Here is a 14,321-nt window from a genome sequence, read left to right on the forward strand (position 1 = left end):
TTTACAGGGGGTATGGCTTATCCAAATGAGATTTAAATGAGCCCTATTGTCACTCCCAGCAGGTGTGAACAGGTGAGAACTGCACAATCTTTAGAGTCCATTTTCTCCCTTTTGAGCTTTTTTGAGTGCCTACCTTCAAATGGCCACAACTTCTCCAAATATTATCAGATTTCCATGTGTTAAACGTCGTTGGAAAGCTTTGAGACTACACTTTCAGAATCTGTGAATAATTCAAAATGTCCCAGAACCGACTTGTGTGCCAACTTTCCGTTATTGGTCACAATTATTCAACCTCCTTTGTGCAGAATCTTTTATCTTTAAAATCATCACTTAGAGTTTCTCATGGTTAAGTGTACACCTTTTTATCTGCCGCATGAGTTCAGTTCCACCATTATAACCACGGTCTATATTATACAGGATGCTAATGCAAAGCTTGCTTTAAACAAACTTCATGCGGCCATTAGTAAACAACAGACTGCTCACCCGGAGGCTGCTTTTATTGTTGCGGGTGATTTTAATCACTGCAAATTAAATACAGTGCTCCCCAAATTCCATCAACATGTTTCCTGCCACACTAGAGGAGACAAAACTTTGAATCATGTTTACACAAACATTGATGGAGCTTACACCGCGACCCCCTCCCCCACCTCGGACAGTCTGATCACATTTCTTTGTTTCTCACCCCTAGTATTCACCCCTCATCAACCGTGTGAAGCCATCAGTGAGGACCATCAAAGTGTAGGCTTAGCTGGTACCACGTTGATACCATAAGGGTTCAACAACCCCCAATATATCATGTGTAAACGTGCAATACTTTACACCAGACAAAAACAGTAATTCAAAACAGTGACACAGGCCAGCTCCTAAAACAGAGCCAGAAAGACACCCTGCTGATTGTGCTAAAACATTTCAAAATTTTTAAAAACACCATACATCAAATAACATGAATACACATTCCAATTCAGCACAATATAAAACAAACATACAGTGTGTCTGAATGACTATCGCCCCGTAGCACTCAAACCCATCATTATGAAGTGCTTTGAACGACTGGTCTTAGCACATCTCAAAGACTGCCTCCCACCCACACTGGACCCACACCAATTTGCCTACCGTAGGAATAGGAGCAAAGAGGATGCAGTATGCACAGTGCTGCACTTTGCACTTTGCACTCAGACACTTGGACAATAACGACACGTATGTTAGGATGTTGTTTGTTGACTTGATTTCTGCATTTAACGCTGTCATTCCCTCCAAGCTGACCACAAAATTCGGAGACCTGGACATTAACACCTCCCTCTGCAACTGGATTATGGACTTTCTGACCAACAGACCTCAGCATGTTAGGTCAGGCAACACCTGCTCCACCACCATCACACTCAACACCGGCGTACCACAGGGCTGTGTGCTGAGCCCATTCCACTACTCCCTCTACACCCACGACTGCAAGCCTGTGCATGGATCCAACTCCATCATCAAGTTAGCAGATGACACCACGGTGATTGGCGTCATCAGTTGCAATGATGAGACTGCCTACAGGGAAGATGTACAGCACCTGGCCACATGGTGTGCTGACAATAACCTGCTCCTTAACACCAGCAAGACAAAGGAGCTCATTGTGGACTTCAGGAAGGAGAAAGGAAGCATGCATGACCCCATTCACATTAACAGGATGGTTGTTGAACGTGTCTCCAGCTTCAAGTTCCTGGAAACCACCATCTCGGAGGACCTGTCTTAGACTACAAACACCGCCAGCCTGGTCAAGAAGGCTCACCAGCGCCTCTTCTTCCTCAGGACACTGAAGAACAACCAGCTGTCTTCAGCCATCCTGGTGAACTTCTACCGGTGTGTGATCGAGAGCATCCTGACCAGTTGCATCACAGACTGGTTTGGGAACTGCTCAGTGGCTGACCGCAAGGCACTGCAGAGGGTGGTGAAAACTGCCCAACGCATCATAGGGACACCACTTCCTGCTATTGAGGACATCCAGAGGAAACGCTGTCTACGTCGAGCTCACAGAATTCTCAAGGACTCCTCTCACCTTGTCCATGGACTGTTTAACCTCCTGCCCTCCGGGAGGCACTTCAGGAGCCTCCGGACAAGGACCACAAGATTCAGGAACAGCTTTTTCCCTACAGCTGTCTCCTTGCTGAACTCTGCCCTCTGACACCCCTCAACACCCCCACACCACACACACAGGCTTCTCACCCCTCCTCATCCCTACATCTGATTTATTTATTTATTTACAACAAGCAAAAAACTGTAAAGTTGCACTGGTGTAAATTATGTTCATATGTTCATAGTTCTGTCTATAGTGTACAAACACTTTTACATAATCCATCTGTATAGTATGTTCATAGTACACCTATCTTTATATCATGCTTATAGTATTTAAAATCTGTAAATGATATCCATAATACTTATATGTATAGTTATTGTACATATTTTAGACCTTGTACATACTGTTCTTATTGTACTTCTGGTTAGATGCTAACTGCATTTCGTTGCCTTGTACCTTACATGTGCAGTGACAATAAAGTTGAATCTAATCTAATCTAATAATCTGTAGTTAGGCTTTATGTTCAAATAAATCAGGTGATGCATGCCACAAGTACCTCAGTATAAGCAACATCCCAATGTGCCCGTGTGTCTTTCCTATGCAAATTGTTAGTCCACATATTTAAATAAAACCTTGTCAAATCTCATGCTTGGTTATCCTGTAACAATGTATGCATCAAAAATACAATCTATCTCTAAATAAATAGTTTTTCTTCAAGCAAATTAAAAGATCTGTTCAACAGTGTCTGTTCACTGTCTACAAACCTATACCCAAAAAGTTTCATGGTCGGTCCACAAACTTTCTGTACAACTTGGGCCAGTTTGAACGGTATACTAAGCCGCCATTTCTCCACCTGTTCTGAAGAGTTTTTTTGGGTGGAATACACGCCACTTGCCTCGGTTGATGCATGCGTGTTTTTGAGAATCCAGTCCCGTGCTTGTAACGTCATCGGAATCCCTGTGAAATTGTACATTTCTGCTGCTTTCCGCATGGGGCACCTGGCGATATCCTCATAACGCACAAGCATATAGCGGTTTTTCAGCCATTTCGGCTGACTCAAGCCCAACTCAGCAGAGATGCGGATATTGTTACAGTTTCTTTCGAGACGCTTGACCTCTTCGTCCTCTATAGGAACATCTCCATTCACAGCCCAACTTTTCCAGTTCTGGTACTTACTGGCAAAGGCCACCATCCTTGATGCCAGGATGGCTCGAGGGTCTCTAACCAGCTGAATGAGTTTGGTATCCAACCGAGGGTCCTCTACTAGAGAACGAAGTGTGTCTAATTGTCGGACCCTCACTGTTTTGATCACCATGTGCTGTTTTCGTAGGCACACCTCAGTTGCCAAGGTCAGATTGAGCGGCCCACAACGTCTCGTCTTGCAATGGTACCTCTCAAAAACATCTTTGACAACTGGAGAGCAGACTTGCTCCTCACACAGGGCCTTGCTAGACTCTCTGCGGAACAGGGCAGGGGTGATGTGGTCCTGTGGAGGAGGGCTGATGAAGTGCTCCAACATGGAGAAATTACACAAAAAGAGATGCTGCAGGACATCCCTGTACACCAAAACAGAAATGCTGGCATTTGTGCCACTCGAGCCAATCGACAGCATCCTCTCCACATGCCAGAGAGGCTCAAAGAGGTAAAACATGTTGCCACCTTGTTGGTTGAAGAACTCGCCCACGAAGGAAGATCCTGTACGAGTGGTAGCCATCAAGAGGATGTGCTTTCGGCCTGCCTGAATGCCGCTCTCAGCAAACATGTCCTCTGGATAGGAACCATTGTCGTCCATTACTACCAGAGCACTGGAAGCATTGTAGGGCACTGGAGGCTCCGTCTGTGGTCTCTGTCTAAGTGTCAGCTTATTCGAGACCCTGTATAATTTAAAATGCAGTAAAATTTATTAAAAAATTTTTTTTTTAAAAATCAATTTCAATAAATATTTTATTATTCTGGGGGGGCATATTTTAAGTTAATTCAAAAATTCTCACCTTGAAATAATGTTGTTTTCTTTCTCAATGATGACAAGTGCCACAATGCTGATAATGATGACTGCATACTTCCTCATTCTCAAATTAACTTTGATTTAGGAAATGCCTCCACAGACTTCTATTTAGTCGCTGCTGCCAGCTGTTTTGGGTTCATCTCATGTCAGAACCTGGGACTACAATTCATCTGCAATAAAAAAAATTAAATTAAAATAAAACTCATGACAATAGTTTTGGCACCATTTCCACAAAGTAATAAAACTCACTAACACAACAGCCCTATGTATTGATTCCAAGTGGTGACAGATATATACCATTTTGCACAGGGGATTATAAGCAGACACAGACAATTTCAGCTTTGTTCCCAAACAAGCGGCCTGCACTCTCATCACCTGTCCAGTAATTCCACTAATGTGGAATGATGAGAGATGATGAGGTCCATGCAAAGTAAATGCTTACTGTGGATCATGATGAATCATTGAAAAGTAGTACTTCTTTAGTCTTGTTTATATGATTAAATATGTTAATATTAACATTGCTGTTCAAAAGGAGTCATGTTATTTTTTCATTGTTTTAAAATAAGTCTTAAATGCTCACTAAGGCTGCATTTATTTTATCAAAAACAGAAAAATTGTAAAATATTACATAATTAAATAAATGTTTTCTATTTTGATATATTTAAAATCTCAGCAGTCATTACTATAGTCTTCAGTGTCACATGATCCTTCAGAAATAATTCTAATGATGATTTGGTTCTAAACAGTTGTGCTGCTTAAAATATTTGTGGAAACTGTAATACATTTTTTCAGTACTTTTCAATAAATATCAAGTACCAAAGAACAGCAAAGGAACAGCATTTATTTTTAATATAATTTATTATATTTATTTATTAGAATACAGCATTCTTGCTAAATAAAAGTATTTATTTCTTGTAAATAAACAAGCTTACTGACCCCTTTGAACTGTAGTTTATTTTAATCATGTAATAATTATTATATTTATATATTTTTAATATCATATTTAAAAAGGTTAAATATTTTAAGTGATAAAAATTTCATCAGAATGAGACTGGAGTGATTTTCAAGCTTCACCACAAAAAAATAAATAAAAAATAAATTCATAGCTTATAACTTGGTAGCTACAAAAAGGTTCTGCCTCTATTACCCACATTTAGAAGGAAATGACATTTCCTTTTGCAGCAAGTCTGTAATGTTTTCATTAAATCTTGGAAGCCACATAGTGTGGGCAGAGTTTTGTTTGTTTGACAAGGACCTCTTTTAATTTTCTGAGAGTTAGGTATAGCTACAGTTTGTAATGAACAACTGGGTCAGTTTCCTCTACACATTGTTTCAAATCATTAGTTGTTGTAGCATTTCTTTAATATACAACATTTTCATCCACCTTAGGAAAGCAGACGTTAAGATACACTGATACATGGTCTGTCCTTTTACCAAGGGTTCAGAACCTCTGAATTGCACAAGCCATTTATTCACTGTAACCATGTGTTGTCAAGGAAGTTTCTGTTTACCTGTTTAAATAAACCCCTGTTTTGAGGTTATACTGATTTTGTCTGATTTGTCTTGGATTATATCCGTCTATTTTTTCCTTATCAAGGTTATATAACTAGATTTAAAACTGTAAATAGTTAGATATTTGAATACAGAGGTTTAAATAGGCTAATGAATGTTTTAAAGAAAGTATTAATGCATGTATAAAATGCTCTTTACTGAGTATAAAAACATCTCGGTTACGTATGTAACCTTGGTTCCCTGAATAGGGAACGAGATGCTGCGGTGACGTCACCACGTATGGGAACACCTTCGGTGTGACGAATGTCTGAAGCCCTATACCATCCCGCCAATCTTATTGGCCAAATAGCGCGTGGCACCGCCCAGCATGCGTAAGCATATATATACACCTGGTGCCGCGCGCCATTTACCTCAGATTTCATGACGAAGAAGAAAGCTATCAAGGTACGGCACGGCCAGAACCGCAGCATCTCGTTCCCTATTCAGGGAACCAAGGTTACATACGTAACCGAGATGTTCCCTTTCATAGGTCACTTCGATGCTGCGGTGACGTCACCACGTATGGGAACGCTATACCATCACGCCTGACGTACCTGATAGCTTGGATCCAAGGAAGCATCTGGTCAAGCGGAGAGAACCCGGGAGCCAGAAGCCATCCTCACATCCAGACTGTAAGACCTGATAAAAGTGCTCGGTGAGGACCAGCCTGCCGCAGCACAGATATCATCCATAGAAGATCCACTGAGAAAGGCTTGAGAAGAAGCCACTGCTCTCGTGGAATGACCTTTTACTCCTAAGGCGAAGCGAGCCCGCGCGCCTCATAGGCCAAGGAAATAGCCTGCACCAGCCAATGGGACATGCACTGTTTCGTAACTGCATGGCCTTATTCTTATGTCCAAAACAGACAAACAGCTGGTCAGACTCACGCCATGGGGCAGTACGATCCACATAAGTCTTTAACGCTCTACAGGGCAAAGACTTAGATCCCCAGACTCCGCCGCAGCAGGAGAAAAAGCCTCCAGGACCACCTGCTGAAAGCGAAAGGGATAGATGCGACCTAGGGACATAATTAGGCCTTGGTCGCAACAACACTTCCACAGAGTCTGTGCTGTAAAAGTCAGGATTTATCCGGAACAATTCCAAGGGCTCAAACAGATGCCCTGATAAACCATGCAACACAATGGAAAAACCCATGAAGGGACCCGCACGGGGCGGAAAGGCCTCAGCCGTTGCGCACCCTGTATGAAGGAGAAACAGTGGATGACGGCCCACTGAGGCACCATTTATATATTCGTGGTAAGCTGAATGGCTGCCACGTAAACCTTAGGGTAGCTGGTGTCACTCCATCCAAAAAACGTTCCTGAAGGAACTCCAGTACTGACGCCACTGGGCAGTAAACTGGATCCATATTATGAGTTTCACACCAGGCCGTAAACAGTCTCCACTTGAAAGCATATAAGCGTCTCGTAGAAGCTGCTCTAGAATTCAGTATAGTCTCTGTAGTTTCAGCAGAAAGACCGGGACATATGAACTCACTCTGCTCAGAGGCCACGCCCGCAGATTCCATAGATCTGGCCTCGGGTGCCAAATCAGTCCCTGTGCTTGTGATAATAAATCCTGTCTGAGGGGAATCTCCCATGGAGAGCCCGCTAACAGATTGATCAGATCCACAAACCACGGCTGTGTGTGTGCCACCGCGGAGCCACCAGCAGCAGCTGTTCCACCCTGTCCACCCGTATTCTGCGTAATATCGCCGAAATCAGACAGATTGGGGGAAAACGCATACAAACTGGTCCTGGGCCAGTTGTGGGCTAATGCATCTAAGCCCAGGGGTGCTGGAGGGCATAGGGAGAACCAAAGCGGGTAATGCGCAGTCGTGTTTGACGCAAACAATTCCACTTCGCTTCCCCGAAAATCTGCCATAGGAGACTCACCGATTGGGGGTGCAATCCCCACTCCGCTTGCTCCAGAGTCTGCCTGGATAGCAAATTCGCTCCAAAGTCCAACGTCCGGGGACATGAACAGCTCGGATCGATAGAATTTAGTTCTGAAAACAAAGAACATGTTTCGCCAGCCTGCACAGGGGGCGAGAGAATAATCCTCTCTGATGATTCAGGTATGACACAACCGCTGTGTTGTCTGATCTGAGCAGCACATGACGGCCGATCAGCAGATTCGAGAAATACTGGAGAGCCAGAAAAACAGCCAGTAATTTCAACCTGTTTATGTGCCAACTCCCTTGACAAACAGCTCCCCAGTCGGTCAAAGACGCATCCGTCGTGACAGTCTCTCGGGAAGCGCAAATCCCCAGCCGGACTCCGGTCAGGAGAATTCAGTCAGGAGAATTCGGTTGACATACATATTTTTAAGCGACATCACACATCGCCGTGTCACCGGAATCGTCCGATGCGGAGACAATGGGGTGAAACATTCCATACGTAAGCCCAGGCTGTTAAATGATTCAGCACAAGATCCCCATGAGAGTGTGCTTGAGTCTGCGATTGCGCTAAACACCAGCTAATCGCCTAAAATAGTTCAAACACGAACGCCCTGGTGCCGCAACGGGGCCAGAGATCCATCCATGCATTTTGAGAAATACTAATACGCTTTGCTCTCTAAAGCGAATCTGAGGAACTTCCTGAGTGCAAGATTCAGATGGTGTAAACCCAGAATGGGTCGTAATCCGTCAGTGTTTTTTTTTTTTTTTTTTTTTTTACCACAAAATGACGGCTGTAAAAAACCCCGCCTCCATCTGAGAGGGGTGTACTTCCTCTATAGCCCCTTTGCTCAGCAGAGTTGACATCTCCTGTCGCAGCACCGCTATTTCCATCGGCTTCGCCACCGTGGAAAGAATTCTGCGGAAAGGAGGCGGGCCTTATTGAAACTGAATGGTGTATCCATGACAAATCGTGCGTAACACCCATAGAGAAATGTCGGGCAAGCGTTCACACACGGCCGAGACCATACTAGCGGTCTCAAAATTTCCGCTTCCTGCAACGCTGTCATACATGTTAAAATATCCGGGCACGAAAAGCTCGTGGCGTTCGTGCACAGGGGAAGTGTATGTATAAGAGCCGTTGCGTCTCGTTGTGTATAATCCTGAAACGTGTCCACGGCAGGAATTAGGCCAACAGATTGAACATCGGGCTTTGCCGCTAGCGAAAAACGGCGGCTGTGCGAGCCGTCATAAATGGGTCGTCTGTGCAGGACCCTTGAATCGCCCCTCGAATTCTGAAAGCTGGATTGCGCAGAGTGTCTGAGGGAACGTTTGGCATTACAGCTCAATCCAATGCTGCTCGAAGCACCGTTTGCTGCGAGGCAAACAATGTAGAATGTGGGGACTGCAGTGAGAGGGTTAGATGTGCATAGCAATCCAACAGCACTCTCTGTTGGAGGGCACAGTCCCTGGCAAGCATTAAGGAAAACGCATGCGTCAAACTCGCTGCGTTCCGTTGTGTATAATCCTGAAGCGTATCCACGGCAGGATTTAATCCATCAAGATAAACATTGGGCCACGCTGCTAGCGAGAACGCGGCAGCTGTGTGAGCCGTCATACACTGGCCATCTTTGCCAGCCTCCGCGCCGTCCCTCAAACTCTGAAGGCTGGATTGTGCAGAGTGTCTGAGGGGGCGCGCGAATGAGAGCTCAGTTCAATGACGCTCGAGGTGCCTTTGCTGCGAGACAGTCAATGTTAGAGAACATGAAGGAAAACGCATGCATCAAACTCGCTGCGTTTCGTTGTGTATAATCCTGAAGCGTATCCACGGCAGGATTTAATCCAACAAGATAAACATTGGGCCACGCTGCTAGCGAGAACGCGGCAGCTGTGCGAGCCGTCATACACTGGCCATCTTTGCCAGCCTCCGCGCCGTCCCTCAAACTCTGAAGGCTGGATTGTGCAGAGTGTCTGAGGGGGCGCGCGAATGATAGCTCCGTTCAATGACGCTCGAGGTGCCTTTGCTGCGAGACAGTCAATGTTAGAGAACATGAAGGAAACGCATGCATCAAACTCGCTGCGTTTCGTTGTGTATAATCCTGAAGCGTATCCACGGCAGGATTTAATCCAACAAGATGAACATCGGGCCACGCCGCTAGCGAGAACGCGGCGGCTGTGTGAACCGTCATACACTGGCCATCTTTGCCAGCCTCCGCGCCGTCCCTCAAACTCTGAAGACTGGATTGTGCAGAGTGTCTGAGGGGGCGCGCGAATGATAGCTCAGTTAAATGACGCTCGAGGAGCCTTTGCTGTGAGACAGTCAAATGTTAGAGTGTGGAAACTGCAGTGAGAGGCTTAGATGTGCATTAGCAGTCCAACAGCGCTCTCTGGAGGCGGGCACAGTCCTAAGCAAACATGAAGGAAAAACGCATGCGTCACATTCGCTGCGTTTCGTTGTGTATAATCCTGAAGCGTATCCACGGCAGGATTTAATCCAACAAGATAAACATCGGGCCACGCGCTAGCGAGAACGCGGCGGCTGTGTGAACCGTCATACGCTGGCCATCTTTGCCAGCCTCCGCGCCGTCCCTCAAACTCTGAAGACTGGATTGTGCAGAGTGTCTGAGGGGGCGCGCGAATGATAGCTCAGTTCAATGACGCTCGAGGTGCCCTTGCTGCGAGACAGTCAAAGTTAGAGTATGGGGACTGCAGTGAGAGGGTAGATGTGCATTAGCAGTCTAACAGCGCTCTCAGTGAAGGGCATAGTCCCTGGCATATTAACATGAAGAAAAGCGTGTGCGTCAACTTGCTGCGTTTCGTTGTATATAATCCTGAAGCGTATCCACGGCAGGATTCAATCCAACAAGATAACATCGGGCCAAGCCGCTAGCGAAAACGCGGCGGCTGTGTGAGCCGTAATCCACCATTTGAAGAGCAAAACTGTTGATTAACGCGCTCGAGTGGGGGAGAGCGAGCACATGGAACTCCAGTGCATCACTGTATTCATATTCAAGCCGCACATATCGCCCCTAACCAACACCTCGTGCGGGGCCTCGGCGACCGCAGAAGCGAAACGGTGGGGGTTAGACACGAGGCGACTTAAGAAATACACTCCAGAGCGCGGATACTTCCTAATGGCGTTAGTGCACAGGGGAAGTGTATGCATATTTTACTGTAGCCATAGGCTATCAAGGAGAGAACCTGTAGAGAGGCTGCAACGAACCTCTCATAAGTGCCTCCTCGTGATAACCCATCATACGGCTCCTACCTTTCGTTGACTCATCGCGTCCGCGGAGAGGAGTATACTGCTCGTAGATGATCGCTGAGAACGCGAGATAATAGGGCACAGAAGATTCGCTTCGTACTGAAGGAATGAAATCTGAGGTAAATGGCGCGCGGCACCAGGTGTATATATATGCTTACGCATGCTGGGCGGTGCCACGCGCTATTTGGCCAATAAGATTGGCGGGATGGTATAGGGCTTCAGACATTCGTCACACCGAAGGTGTTCCCATACGTGGTGACGTCACCGCAGCATCGAAGTGACCTATGAAAGGGAACTTCTGTTTCCTAAGGGAAATGGAAAAGGCATAACAATATTACAACACTATAAATATATTGGGCTGTTGTGTTGCAATAAAACCAGTAGCTTTAGGGCGTGTTTGACCCCAGATAACCTCTAAACGAATGGCTGAGGTAGGTGAGCTGCCATATCTTGACATAGCTCTATTCAGGGCTGTCATTTACTAGCAATAACACATTGTGTTACCTTCACAGCAAGGCAAACAACACTGAATAACGGGTTAATCTGGACCACATCTGTGCAAACAAACCAGACTTCTGCCAGACAGTGGCTTTTATGAATGTGACACTTTCCTAAACTGTGCTAAAAACACAAGTAGAGCCAGCAATATCATAGTCATAAAATAAGATGTGTACCAGTGGGGAAAACTGCCACAGGTAAATGACATGCTATTTGTCTGTACAAAGAGTAGCATTTAGGATATGACACAATTTTCGAGCCGTCAAGGAATAATAGTATGCAATCTAAGTAAATATAAACTAATTATGTGGGCTTATTATGCCATAGCCGTCAAACTGTCAGGCACGGCGGTTGAGCTGAGATCTTTACATATTCAAAAACCACTGAAGCATTTGACAAATCTGATGATCTGCTCAAGCAGAAACGGACATCACTCTGTTCATCATTCCCATACAAATTACATTAATGGCTTATCTTACAGTTTTATAAGTGTGTTAGAAACAAATCCTTAAATAATCCTACTGTAGCAGTGTTTGGGTTTATTTTTTATTGTGTAAAAAAAATACTTTGATTTGATTTGTTCCCCAGAGATGGAAGATATACATTAGTAGCTTGTTAAAATAAACTACAGTTTATCTGATGCTTTCGGTCTGGTATGTGACATATGGTCAATAAATTTAAACCTTAATATAGCACTGCTTTTTAACCAGGAGTATTACACAGCTATAATCTAGTGGCATTTTCTGTCAGAAAACATGATACAGGAAGTGAGTTAGCATGGGTATCAGATAGGTGTGTGCAGTCCGGGGCGAGGGAGCATGTTTCATCCTTGTGTTTTTGTCTTGTTTCATTACGGGGTGCTTTGCGGTTCAGCAGTGCGTGATGGTACCTTCTGGGACATAGGCAGTGTTTAACTGTAGTGCTTCTATATGAGATAAATCCACAATCATCAGTGACAGGCTCTCTTGTGTTGCCTGGGCCCACGAGTTGCAGCTGTAGCAGCAGTGTAGGAGGGGAACAGGAACAGGGGGTGTATTTGTCATGGACATATCACAAAATGTAAACCTTGAAGAGACGTGGCACCAAATGGCTTCTCTCTTACACACATACACACAGTAAGGCCACACCATGACTTTCACTTGCTGTTTTGAACTAATCAAAGTGAACTAACAGGAGATTGAGTGTGATGACACCAATCTAACTGCTAATTACTCTGAAATATATAGTAACATGACAGTTGCATTGAAATGAAATAAGAAATAATAATAATTTCATCATAAAGAAAAACATTGGTGGTTAAGTCACACTATGCAGCAAGAAATTCTAATCACTTTAATTAACCACTTTAAATTTCATTAATGATTAAGGAAATTGGGATGAAAAATCATAAAAATGGATGGAAGTAAAGATGTGTTTTTAGTTTTTGTTTTCAATAAATATAGACAAATAAAAAAAATAATAATTAAAATAATCATAAATCTAATAATATGACTATAAATATTTTAGATTATTGTTTAAATTAGATTACATTTGGTACACATCACAGATTTATATGAAATTGTGATATTTTATTAACTATAGATAGATAGATAGATAGATAGATAGATAGATAGATAGATAGATAGATAGATAGATAGATAGATAGATAGATAGATAGATAGATAGATAGATAGATAGATAGTTCTGTGTGAGGTAAATAAAAAAAAACAGAAAAGAAACAAACTCAGAGATTACTATTGTAATGTTGCAGTGAAAGTATTTACATAACTTTGGCAGAGGTGAAAGTTAATACTCTGCGACTGTGGTAAAATAGAAATAACATCGACTTGATAGCAGCTAGATTGAATGAAATCTTACCATAAGAGACGGAACGGGTTCATCTGGAGCATCCCGAATGATCGCGTCTGGTACACATTGTTCCTGTGCGTAGCCTGTGAAGACTCCAAAGTACCTACTTCACTTATTAAAGTAAGTGAAACACCTAATTACACTAAACGTTAATATTTGACAGTACGGACTTCATACCCTGTAATTTCCGCGAACAAAAGGAGATCACTCATTGTTAAAGTTCCAACATAGAAATTTTTGCTGGAACTCATAAGTTGAAGGGTCATTACGTTATTTCCAGATTCTCACGGGACTGAAGAAAGACTTTTATTCATGTATTTCCATTTACGCTTTTCTGCGGTGTAGCATGCTAGAAAACGTGTCCATAGCGCGGTAGTCTCCAAGTTTGGGCTATCCCTGGATGCACGTCACGTGGTCAAGTAAGACCCCCAGTGTGAGTGTTCACAAGGGCTTTTCTGTTTGAGGAGGGCCATGGGACACTCCTACGTGGATTCATTCATCCCCCTTTTGCAGTGGAGAGTCGAGGGGTCTGAAATCTGGGATAAAATACACTGCTTTAGTTCACGGAGACTGAACTCGCACACTCACTGAATGAATAATGGGGCAAAACTTGTCTGTGGAAGTTACCACGCACCCAATGTCCCTTTAGAAAATTCCTTAAGGCTTTTCAATAAGTTACCACAGTTATTGTTGAAGTTTAAGCCATACATTAAAATGGGATATTTTTTAAACAGTCTAAAGAAGTGTATTTCTGTTATTGTTGGCAATCAGTTTTATTGTAGGCTATAGTATCTTATGATGTCCAGATAGATTTTTTGTTGTTTCATGTTTTTTTTTTCGTTTACAGTTTGTGTATATGTGATGTAATGCTGTGCACCGAATGGAATCATTAAAATAAATAGACTGGTTAAGTATTCTCGTTCCAGCGGTGCCACTGGGAAGAGCTTTGAAACGTTCAGCATTTTGTAACCACATGGGGGCGGTGATGTACAGTGTTACTGACAATAACGAACTACAATGACGTAAAACATTCACATGGAATGGTCACATTCCCAGCGCATGTTTTATTGCATAGCCAAATTATTATACTGCATTTGTTGCAGCTGGGTCTTATCAAACTGCCAAAGCTGTGTTTGAGGTAGGGCTAATGTTCTTATCTTATTTAAACGGAGGTTATAGCTATTTGTCTGCAATTTTA

At 43.6% G+C, this 14,321-nt stretch overlaps 1 protein-coding gene across 2 annotated transcripts; it reads right to left on the bottom strand.

Moving 5' to 3' along the window:
* Positions 1-2,400: 2,400 nt before the first annotated feature.
* Positions 2,401-13,505, bottom strand: LOC132111132 (carbohydrate sulfotransferase 3-like). Of its 2 annotated transcripts, none has more exons than XM_059518299.1 (3): positions 13,133-13,505; positions 4,051-4,234; positions 2,401-3,933 (listed from the first exon to the last, which is right to left on the bottom strand). In XM_059518299.1, the coding sequence occupies exons 2-3, from the start codon at positions 4,125-4,127 to the stop codon at positions 2,754-2,756; spliced, it is 1,257 nt and encodes a 418-aa protein (XP_059374282.1). In that variant the 5' UTR covers positions 4,128-4,234; positions 13,133-13,505; the 3' UTR covers positions 2,401-2,753. The 2 variants fall into 2 exon arrangements, with proteins under 2 accessions (XP_059374282.1, XP_059374283.1); XM_059518300.1 differs by lacking the exon at positions 13,133-13,505 and adding an exon at positions 12,165-12,283.
* Positions 13,506-14,321: the final 816 nt, after the last annotated feature.

The sequence above is a fragment of the Carassius carassius genome, chromosome 30 (assembly GCF_963082965.1).
Source record: "Carassius carassius chromosome 30, fCarCar2.1, whole genome shotgun sequence".
NCBI classification, from domain to species: Eukaryota; Metazoa; Chordata; class Actinopteri; order Cypriniformes; family Cyprinidae; genus Carassius; species Carassius carassius.